At 34.5% G+C, this 12,165-nt stretch overlaps 1 protein-coding gene across 1 annotated transcript in view; it reads right to left on the reverse strand.

The window, feature by feature from the left end:
• STXBP4 (syntaxin binding protein 4) overlaps positions 1 to 12,165 on the reverse strand; it is a 175,771-nt gene that overhangs the window by 128,022 nt on the left and 35,584 nt on the right. Inside the window, exons 7-9 of the mRNA XM_035026798.1 lie at positions 11,733 to 11,827; positions 3,561 to 3,657; positions 833 to 924 (exon numbers count right to left, since the gene is read on the reverse strand). Of these exons, the coding sequence (XP_034882689.1) occupies positions 833 to 924; positions 3,561 to 3,657; positions 11,733 to 11,827 (284 nt within the window). The remainder of the gene's footprint in view (positions 1 to 832; positions 925 to 3,560; positions 3,658 to 11,732; positions 11,828 to 12,165) is intronic.

Genomic DNA, 12,165 nt, shown 5'->3' on the forward strand with positions numbered 1-12,165 from the left:
AAAAAAAATTAAAAAAAAAAGTTCTTTTTTTTTTAAAGATTTATTTATTTATTTTGAGAGAGAGACAGAGTGGGCAGGGGGAGGGGCAAGGCAGAGGGAGAGAGAGAATCATCAAGCAGACTCCCCGTTGAGCATGGAGCCCAATGTGAGGCTTGAGCCCAGGATCCTAAGATCATGACCTGAGCCAAAATCAAGAGTCGGCAGCTTAACTGACTGAGCCACCCAGGCGCCCCTAAATGTCAAAGTTCTGTAGAACAAATGACTTGTGAAGTTAATAGGCTTCACAACTACATTTTACATAAAGCTCAAAAAAGACAAAAGAATACCTAAGATCATGACCTGAGCCAAAACCAAGAGTCAAATGCTTAATCGACTGAGGCCATGCAGGTGCCCCATCCTTCATGTTGATCTGGATGCTGACACATGAGGATGGTTCAGACTGTAATTTTTCAGAGGGTATATACACTTATGAGTACTTTTCTGTGATATATTTAGGGAGGAGTAGAATGAGGAAATACTGAGAGAGGAGGAACAGAAGAGATCAAGATGAAATTTTACTTTTTATTTTAAATTAATCTGTGTTTTCTATATTCTCAATATAGAAATACAGAATATATTTATTCAATATTTTATTTATTATTTATTCTATATTTATTCAATAAATATAGAAAACACAGATTAATTTAAAATCAAAAGTAAAATTGAGAAGCATATAGTATGTGCATAATTTTTTTAAAAGTGAAAAATGAAAAAAAGGCTACATATACGACATATAACAGTCAAGACTTATGATCTAAGCACAATCAAGACATTTCTGTAAGGCACACCCTACCTGTGAATCTAATATGCTGGAAATATCACGTGCACTGACATTCACTTCATCCAACTGCAAGCAAAACAAGTTTCTGGCAACCTGGACAAAATCTGAAATGGAATACACTTCAGTAGGAACACAGCATTTAACATCATCTAAATACACTTACCTTTTTCTAAATGAAGTTGAAGCTATGCATTATAACACTTCCAACTTAACTTACTTTTCAGTGGATTACCTTAAGGTAGTATTAACTGATGTGACAGATAAATACAACCTCAAATAAAAAGTGAGAGATAAACCAGTTTTAACTTACCTCAGTTAACTTTGCTGAGGTTAATAAATCAGTCAAGATAACAACAGAGCACATACATATCACAGGCATATCTATTTCTGCAACTCTTTTCTCATGAGCAAGAACTTTCTCTGAAACATAGGACAATATTGTGACTTACAGCTTTTCTAGCTCGAGCCAGAGGTTTAACAATAATAATAGCAGGAGCTAATGTTTACATAACAGCCTCTGTGTTAGGCACAGTGCTTTGCTATTCTATCCTCCCAACAATTTTCTGAGGCAGGTCCTCCTATGCTCTCCATTTTACATACAGCAGCTAAGACAAGCTAACTGCCAAACTTCGCATGGCTACATGGCAAGTAAGTAGCAGAGCAGAATTCCATTTAAGGTCTGACTCCAAGGCATATACTCTTAGCAACTGTTAATTAAGACTGCCTAATGCTGGCGTGCCTGGGTGGCTCAGTCGGTTAAGTAGACCCCTTGGGCTCAGGTCATGATCCCAGGGTCCTGGGACTGAGTCCCGGATAGGGCTCCCTGCTCAGCAGGTAGCCTGCTTCTCCCTCTCCCTCTACTGCTTTCCCTGCTTGTACTCTCTTGCTCTCTCTGTCAAATAAATACATAAAATCTTAACAACAACAAAAAAACACTGCCTGATGCTGGCTAGCAAACTCTAAGCTTCTTCAAACATGAGTGTGACCCAATTCATCTATGTATCTTCAAATTTTTTAATTTTAGCTATTGTATTTTTAATTTCCAAAGATCCTTTTTTGTATTCTCTGATGGTTCCTATTCTACAATATCCTATTCTTTATTTCCTGGATGCCTTATCTTTGTTTACCTTTTCAAAGATGTTCATTTGGGTTTGTCTGAAGTTCTCTCCTACTTTTGCATTATTCCTCCTTTTTCAGGGTTCTTGTTTTTTTGTCAGTTTTGGGCTCTTATATTTTATGTTGGAGAATTTCTCCAAATGTCTGGTGACCCTTGGCTGTTAAGTTCATATTTAAGAAGAATCACCACCAAGACACTGATTGGAAATTTTGTGTACATAAATTGCCTTGTCATCTAGCTGGTTTCACTACAGAGCAATCAGGGGTTCAACTGACATTTTGAGGTAGCTTCTTCAGTGAGAATCTTACAACCTCTTGCCTACAGAGTATGAACATGACTGCAAAGTTCACCGAGCAATCTGGGTGTGCGTTGTGATAACTAACCATGCACTCCTCCAAATTCCCTGACTGCTGGCAACTATAGGTTCAGAAGCTCTCTGGTTTAATTTCTCAAGAGAATACACTTCTTTCTTTGTAGGTATAAGGGACTGTTATATTCTGGGCTGCTTGGGAGGGGGCAGGTAACAGCACAGATAAAAACTTCTTACATAGATTTCTTACAACCCTATTTGAAATGCCCCGCCTACACCCAGCCTTCAGAAGTACCTGATACTTTAATTCTTAAGCCTTTTCAGGGACAAATCAGCTTGTTTCCCATTGTGTTTCCCCCATCACTTTAGACACTTGGGCTTTTTTGCCTCCACTCACGAATTCGTTTACTCTCCTCATCCATGTTCTGTCCTTATATATCATGGTTTTGGTTAATACACGCAATTCTGTTTTTTTGTTCTCCTCACTATTTAGGGTGATTTTCAAAAGGAGAGGAAAGCAAATGTATATTTTCTCCATCACTTTGAAACTAAAAAGTGAATTTCTTTAGCAATACAGATACTTTAAAAATGATACAATGTTGCATTTATTGTATAAGAAAAAAATTAAATACTGAATGCTATCAACTATATAAAAAACTGTTATATTCAAACATCACTAGTGGCAGAACAAATGCATATGTAAAATGTCTCTTGAAAACAACTTATCAATACCTATCAAAAGTCTAAACCACTTGTGGGAATTTATCCCAAGAAAAAGAAGGAAAAAAAACTACAGTGTTAAATATAGACTTATTTATAGTATCAGTTATGAGAAACCATCAAAATTCCCAAAAGTAGAAAGGCTTAATATTATAGTACATCAACTAAGTATGTCAATATTATGCTAACTTTAATATGAATAATTATACAGCATCATAAAAATATTTATTCTGTCATATTAGCTGGAAAAAGTATGAAATTTCACAGCACTGGAATTAGAACTTTTATATTTTATATTGTTTCTTTTGTTATTATTAAAGAAATATTTATGCAATAAATAAAAAGCAAAAAAGTAGGACAGAATGATGATGTTTTAGAGCTGGAAGATTCTAGGGAAGTCTCCTTTCTGCTGACCCAGGCAGGCCGGTAATTCTAGAAGACATTTTAGGGTACTGATTAGGAAACTTGAAATAGATGTGGTCTTATTTTTCCCCTCTCTCCTTCTAAAGAAGATGCACTCCTAATGAAAATAGGTCACCATAACTCTCCCACCAAGTTTCTATGATCACACAACATGATAAACTTAATATTACCTCCAAAAGACACTGTCCCCTTTGGGTCTACTTGCACTTGCTGCCTCAGGGCTTGATGTTGTTCCTTTGTGGGCTGAATTCCAAGATAATCTAAAGCCTGGAAGGAAAAGGACTCATGTGAAGTAATTTTTCAAATCTCTGAAGAATAAAACTTTTCATTATAACTTTATTTTACAACCCAGTGAAAAGAATCAATATCAGGAACAGGGACCAGAATTACATGCCCAGAGAAAGTCTGTTGACTATTTATGGATTAATTTTCTATAAAATATTAGCTTCCTGATTCTACTACCACCTCAGTTTTTTTGTGGTTTGTTTCTTTTTTTTTCTTTTTCTTTTTTGCAAGACTAGCACTTTGGCTGAGGCCAAATTTATAAGCATAGCCCTAGAACCAAAACTCAATTTCTTAGTTTAAAATATGTGATATGGCAGAAGAAAGAATAGCAAGGAAATTCTATTAGATCAGATTAAACATTAATTTCTATAAGTAGCACTACAAAGCACAGATATTTTGTTAATATATGTGAGACCAAAACTAAAGTTGATATGAATTGGGTTAAACACAAAATATTCTAATTTTAGCTTATTTATAGGCAGGCTTACACAAATAGTAAAATAGAAAGCTTTCTCTGGAACCCGCCTCTTTTCCTTTTTTGTTTTTCTTTTCTCTACCTTCTTTTAGTACCTGTAGCAGATTAAAAATTCAGAGATGGCTTGTTGTATTCCAATGTTCATTCTCTTTTTGTTCTTGAATAACAAAACCACAAGTTTTAGCTAGAAACACTGCCATCTGGCTAAAACGTATTTCCCAGCCCACTTTGGGGCTTGAAGTCATGGGACTGACTATGTACTGGCCAAGGATATCGAAGGTGAAGTACTGTGGGGTCCTTCTGGGAAGGCTTTCAAAAGTAGGTGTAGGCTATTCTTGTCCCTTTCCTTCTCTCTTTGGGCTTAATTTAAAAAGAAAAAAGATGGAAGGAAGGAGGTGAGGGAAGAAGGAAGGACAAAAGGATAGAATACTAGAATTCAAGTAGTTATCTTGGTTCATGAGCTACTTCAATAAAGATGATGGAGCAGAAAGATAGAGCATGTGTCCCTGACACAGTAGAGCTCCCATGCCAGCCCTGGATTACATATTTTAAGGCTTCTTTTTGGTGTGAAAGAAATAAATTTCTAATGGAAACCACTGTTATCTTAGGTCCTCCAGTTATACATAGCAAAACCTAATCTGAATAGCAAAACCTGACTGGATGCCCTATTACTGGAGTCTGGCAAGAATGTATTTTGTGTCAATCCTATCAAAACTAAAAAGTAGGTAAAGTTCAATATTGGTAATCGTTCCTTATAAATTTCTCCCTCCTTTGCAATCTGCTCATTTATCATTTCATTCACCAAATATTCATTTAGTGCTTACTCTTTGAAGCACTATGCTATGCAAAGGGAACATAAAGAAGATACAGCTACCCACAGTTATGGTCCCTAGGGTGAGAACTGCATGTAAATAAATGTAACTAGTGCAATATGTAATTTAATACAAGTGTGTATAGGATATACTGAGGCAAAAACATACCGGTTAATATAAAGGTGGCCAGGCACAGTGAGAACAGGAGACAGGAGAAATGGAGACTAGGAAAGATTCATAGATTCATTCAAGAGTGATTCTAGGGTGCCTGGGTGGCTCAGTTGGTTAAGCGACTGCCTTCGGCTCAGGTCATGATCCTGGAGTCCCGGGATCGAGTCCCGCATCGGGCTCCCTGCTCGGCGGGGAGTCTGCTTCTCCCTCTGACCCTCCTCCCTCTCATGCTCTCTGTCTCTCATTCTCTCTGTCTCAAATAAATAAATAAAATCTTTAAAATAAATAAATAAATAAATAAATAAATAAAATCTTAAAAAAAAAATAGGGGCGCCTGGGTGGCTCAGTCGGTTAGGCGGCTGCCTTCGGCTCAGGTCATGATCCTGGAGTCCCAGGATCGAGTCCCGCATCAGGCTCCCTGCTCAGCGGGGGGTCTGCTTCTCCCTCTGACCCTCCTCCCTCTCGTGCTCTCTGTCTCTCATTCTCTCTCTCTTAAATAAATAAATAAAAAAAAATCTTAAAAAAAAAAAAAAAAAAGAGTGATTCTAGAGCCAAGCTAAGCATCATCTGCCTGCTCTGACTACACGGTCATAAGTATTTGCCTGTATAATGTGGAATAATGGTTCTTAACTTCTGGTGTTCTTTCCCTTTGGTTATAAAAATGTTCCAAACACACACACACACACACACACACACAGAAAAAGAATAATACAAAGAACATCCATGTACTCAAATATTCATTGGCATTTGCTTGAAATGATATATACTTTCAAGAAATAAACATTACAGACTTGGTTGAAAGTTTTCTCTATTGTCCCTCGGCAGGAACCACTATCCTAAGGCTGGTGCGTGCTTCCTGTCCATGATCTGATAACCATCACTACATGTATTCCCTAATGTTATGTACTCTTGTGCACTTAAAATTTTACATCAATAGTATACTACAAACATTGTCATATGTAAATTTACAAATGATTTGTTCACAAATTATTTTTATTTTTACCTCAGTGTTATGATTTGATAATTGCTCAATATTCTTGTCTGTGAAACTAGTTGACTTAACTTTAAATGGTATCCCACTGTATGAATACAAATTCTACATCCTCTGATGAGCTTTTAGCATTACTCCAACTTATTTTTTAATTACAAATAATTACACATATTTCCTTGTATGGAGGTGTGGAAATTTCTCTACAGTATATTCCTAGAAGAGGAAATGCCGGATCATATGTATTGTATGTATATATTATCACTTTAGATATGGTAAAATTACTCTCCAAACTGGTTGTAGCAACTTACACACACCACTAGCATATAAGACCTATTTTTGTACATTCTTAAGAGCATTTGTTGTTTTCACACTTTAAATTTTGTCAGTATGTTGAATATGAACTGGACGTTGTTTGTTAAATTCCCTTAGTTACAAGTGAGATTAAACTTCTTTTACATGTTTATTAGTGATGTTTTTGACTCACAAATCACTTAGCAATATGTTTTAAATTTTCGCAGACAGTTTTGAGAAGTATTTTTTGCTAGTGATTACTAATTTGGTCGCATTCTCCCAAATATGAAAACAAAAAAATGTCTCTAGACATTGCCAAATGTCCCCTGAGGCAAAAAAACAAAACAAAACAAAACACCCTTGAGAACTACTGCTCCAGAGACGAGCACTATTAATAGTTTGGTGTATAATTTTCTAATTTTTTTCTGCGAATATAGCACCTAAATAGTAAATACACATAGATTATGTATTTATTTACAATAATTATACCATATACGGTATTATATGTTTTTAAAAAATTATCAATATATCATAGCTTTCTATTCTGTACATTTTTGCATCATTTGCATGCTTTTCAAAACTGATGTAATAGTGCCTTAGCATTCAAGTATATATACTTCAAATTTTGAACATAACAAAACATTATAAAAGTCCCTTTTGAGCTTCTCCCAAGAGGTAATACCTTTCATACATTTGGCTTAATATTCCCAAGTATTTTATTATATAATATTTGACATATGCTAAAAATAAATATGTAACAGATATACATGTTTTAAAGCAGGGCAATAAAATAAAAATTCCATGAATCCATTTAAGAATTACAATAGTGCTGAATTCATGTCACATACTCCTGTCCTACTCAAGAGGTAACCACTACTACTGAAATGTGGGATTATTATTCCCATAAGACTAATTTTAAGATGGTTGGTCACATACATAGGTATCCCTACTGTATTTTGTTTTGCTATGTTTTAGCTTCATAAAAATGCTGCAGATAGTCAGAATTCTGAAACTTGCTTTTTTTCACCCTACAGTATGGTCTCATCATTCATCTGTATTGTTATATGCTATTGTAACAACAGCACATTTACTTTCACTGACAAATACCTGATTAGATGAATATGTCACAATTTATTCATCTATCCACCAGCACACTGGGGTTTTCTGCTTACTGGCAATGCAAAAACGAACATTCTTGTACACATCTACTTTAGCACATGGGTACAATTTTCTTTAGGGTGCATACTCAGGAGAAGTATTGGTGGGTCTTTTCTGATTGATTGTAGGACTTTAAAAAATATTTTGGATAGCAATATTTTATATGTTATATGTATTACAAATATTTTCTCCCAGTTTTTAGCATAACTTTTTACTTTTTTATATTCTTTTTATGGAGTTCTTTATGGACAGTTCCTAGGCATGTTTGCATACCATTATTTCATGTTTTTATAAATATATATGATGGGGCATCTGGGTGGCTCAGTCGGTTAAGCATCCAACACAGGTCATGATCTCAGGGTTGTGAGATCAAGCTCCGTGCTGGGCGTGGAGCCTGCTTAAGATTCTCTCTCTCCCTTTCTTTCTGCCCCTCCTGTTCCTCTTTCTTAAAAAAAAAAAAAAAAAAAGCATATAAATGATAAACTTGAAATTTAGAACAGATTGTCTTTTGAGGAGAGGGAGAGGTGTATATGATCAAGAAGAAACACACAGACAATGTCAAAAATTCTAATTCTTAGCTGGGTGGTGGTACAGGTGTGTTTATTATTCTTTAAACTGTACATGTACAATATAATCATTCTGTGTATGACTGATGTTTTCATATAAGTAAAAACAATTTTACAAAAGTAATGCAAACAAAACACCTGTCACAGAAGGTAAGTAATATATGATTATTATTATACTAAGTAATAATAAAATTACAAAATGCAATCAGCTACAATGGAACTTGATCTGGAGTCAAACTTTAGAAATTTACTCTAGATGAGTACAGCATGTCAGTGAGGTAAGCTCATAAATTTAAATGGGAAATAATTTATTTTTGGTCAAAAAACAAGTTCCAAAAATTTCTTGAATAATTAACGTCATCTTTTAACCTTAAGCAAAAATGCAAATTTTTTAATTGGACAAATAAATGTCCTTAACTCTCTCTAATGTCTGAATGATGAATTTTAAAAAATGTCACTTCTTTACAATATTCGTCACATACTTCCTAACCTAATACAAAGAACATCTCATTAACTGTAATCAGACATGGGGTATATCATTGCTCACTACACCTTTCTTCAAATGTTACAGAAATGGCAAGAGGTAAAGTAAATATCAGCGAAATGGCATCTGTATCCCAAAGCATCTTTCTCAGGTACAAAAATACAGATAGCAGAGAAGTACAATAATTCTTGGTCTTCAAGCCAACTAATAAACTGTATACCTATTTGCTGTGTTTATCATGCCTACTTATAAGTTTAACATTAGGATTAAATGAGACCCACAGTACTCGTAAAAATGCTTTAAAAAATACAGCACTGTAAATAACTATGGTGAAATTATTTTAAAATATCTGTATATTAAATCATCTTCAGAGTATTCATAGAAAGAGGCAATCCATTTTTCAACAAGGAATTGCCAAATAAGTAGTTGAGTATTAGAAATCATTTTCCAGTATATCCTGATAAAAATTGTCTATTTAGACTAGTAAAACATAGAGGACTTCATGAAGACAATGCCACACACACACACACACACGTCTTGACAGGTAATTTCTTTCAGTAAATTCTAACTTCTCTGTCTTTCTTAAAAACTGTACTGAGTAGGCTAATTACTTAATAACTACATGATTAGTCAACACCTTTTCCTTGTGAAATCTTATTATAATACAAATTTCCTAGATGCTATATGCAATATATTTATAGAATATAAAGGAAAAAGATAATTTTATTTCATTTTAAATATTTGATCACATTGGCCTTATGTGTTACCGAATAGTAAATATGTTAAAAATATAATGGATAATAAAATTGAATCTGTCTACAAAGTAGCAACTGAAATAAGACCTATTTCAAACAGAATGATACAGATATAATTACATTATTATGTAACCAAACAAAAAAGGGAGAGTAGCTTAGCAAATATTTGGGAAGATAGGAGCTAATTTGGATTTTGGAAAAAAAAATTCTTATTAAATAAGATGCTGTTTCATACTCTGAAAACAAAGAATGCTCTACTACATAAAGTCACTAAATATACTTTGAATAAAAGCAAGAGATGAGTTAACACAGAATGTGGGTTGCCTTTGCTGTAAAACTGCCATTTTATTTTTCCAGAAAAATAATTTGTTTAGGCTAAAAGGAGGACCAAACTGTTGGAAATTGATTCAATAGTCAAACAATCCAAATTTCTCAGAATCAATACAAATTTAGATGATTTTCATATCTAAGACAATTAATTAGATTTTTGTAAAAATGATGTGCTAGGAAAACTTAAATCGAATAAAGAAACAAAGGCTGCCAAATAAAGTCATCAGCTGGATAACTTTCTCCTTATGCAGAGAAATAGTATTAAATCTTCAATGTTTAGAAACGCATATTAAAAGCAACATCAGGGCACCTGGGTGGCTCAGATGGTTAAGCATCTGCCTTCGGCTCAGGTCATGATCCCAGGGTCCTGGGATCAAGTCCTGCATCAGGCTCCCTGCTAAGCGGGGAGCCTGCTTCTCCCTCTGCCTCTGCCTCTCTCTCTCTCTCTGTCTCTCTGACTCTCATGAATAAATAAATAAAACTTTAAAAATAAATAAATAAAATAAAAAATAAAAGCAACATCATTAAAATACAATAACTTATTTATTTTTTAGATATTTATAGATGTTTTTATACCTCAAATATTCTTTTTTAAAAAAAATGCTAATATTAACTGATTGTAAACCTTGGCATCAGCCAGAACTTACATTTTATTTTTTTTAATTTTAATTTTTTTAATTTTTTATTTTTAAAGATTTTATTTATTTTGACAGAGAGAGATACAGCGAGAGAGGGAACACAGCAGTGGGAGTGGGAGAGGGAGAAGCAGGCCTCCTGCGCAGCGGGGAGCCCGATGCGGGGCTTGATCCCAGGACCTGGAATCATGATCTGAGCCGAAGGCAGACGCTTAACGACTGAGCCACCCAGGCGCCCCCAGAACTTACATTTTAGCCACCAATAAAAAGAGAGTACAAATTAGCAAAAGAGATTCAGGATTTTGAAACTCTAAAGGAGGTATCTTAAGTACCTAATTAATAACAAAGTTTAATGAGCACAAACCAGGTGTTTAAATAGTGGTAGGTGTACTAGATATTGTTGTGAAGAAACTTTATCTTGTTGTCAAAGCAAAATACACAAAAGACTGCACAGCACCACAAAATGATATTAAGTGCTGCAGATGTGCAAAATAAGGCACTATTGGCCCAAACTATAATAGTTACCAAATGTGGACACAGGGATTGGAATTGAGTTAGGATGTGAACACTGGGTAAGATTCAAGTTGACTCTGGAAAAAGTATTTGGTATAGGACCATGCATGCAAATGTATGAATATGGGAATAAATGCAATGTGTATTTATTGTGCATTTTCAACTGTCCCTAAAATGTAAAAAAATCATTATCCATGAAAACTGACTGGAAAGTAGAGGCCGTGGAATACAGTACTATAACCATTTTTATATTTAAAAAAAGACATAGCACATTTTTGCTGTGAGCTCCCAGGTTACCTGATAGGAAAAGCTCTAAAACGCTTTTCTACTTTTAATTCTTCCTTTTTAATAACCTTATGTTTCTTCTACATACAGAAGCTCTCAATACTTCACTCTCCCCAGAACTAATTTTTGGTGCCTCTTAGTACATTGCTACCATCTTCTTTATATTTAGTGAGCATATATATGACTATTTTGTTCTTTAGGATTTAGTTTCCCTGTGCTTTTTAAAAAGTTGAATAATGGGAGTATTACCTCCTTGCACTTACTGCTATTCCACATACTTGGTCATAATTCATTCCCTGTTTCCTTTGATTTACATTGTAAAACATCACATTTGTTTTTATTCCTGCACAGGAGGAAACTGATTAATTTGGTGTCAGTTTAGGTTCCAGACGGTTTTTCTATTTTGTACTAGTGAGTTGGCTGCTCAACTCAAACATAAATAATTAAAACTCAAACTGCCATTCATTTAATTGCAAATAAGTAATTCTTCAAGAAAGTAACGGCTCCAGTCCTTCCTTTATCCTCTCAAAGAATGAGAACACTTCCTTACTGTTGTTTTATAGAAGAAAAATGGAAATTTAAAGTATTTACCATTTCCAGTTTCTCTGCCTTAAGGCGAACAGAGGGATTTAGGGAAATCTTCTTTCCTTGTGGTCCATATTTATCAGTCCATGCAGGGGCAATATCTAAGAGACAATAGGGTGCACGTTAATTGGAAATTTAATTGGAATAGAACTTTTCATTTGACAGGATGTGTTCTGGGCTCCTGCTGTTCAAATATAAGTCTGGCTAATCAGTTGGCAGTTTTCACTTTTGTTTTCATGATTTTTTTTCTTTAAATCTAAAGTGTATCATATAAATCAGCTTCACTTGAGCACTAAAAGACATAATATAAAAAGAATGGCCAATTATGCATTAAATCCCATGGAAATATTAATTTAAAAGACAAACATACATCCTACCACTACCCCATCATCACAATGCCTTACTAATTGTAAAGTCAAGTCTTTTTTCTTCCAAAGTA

Source organism: Mirounga leonina, unplaced genomic scaffold (assembly GCF_011800145.1).
Source record: "Mirounga leonina isolate KUSES-001 unplaced genomic scaffold, KU_Mleo_1.0 Mir_200, whole genome shotgun sequence".
Classification (NCBI taxonomy): Eukaryota; Metazoa; Chordata; class Mammalia; order Carnivora; family Phocidae; genus Mirounga; species Mirounga leonina.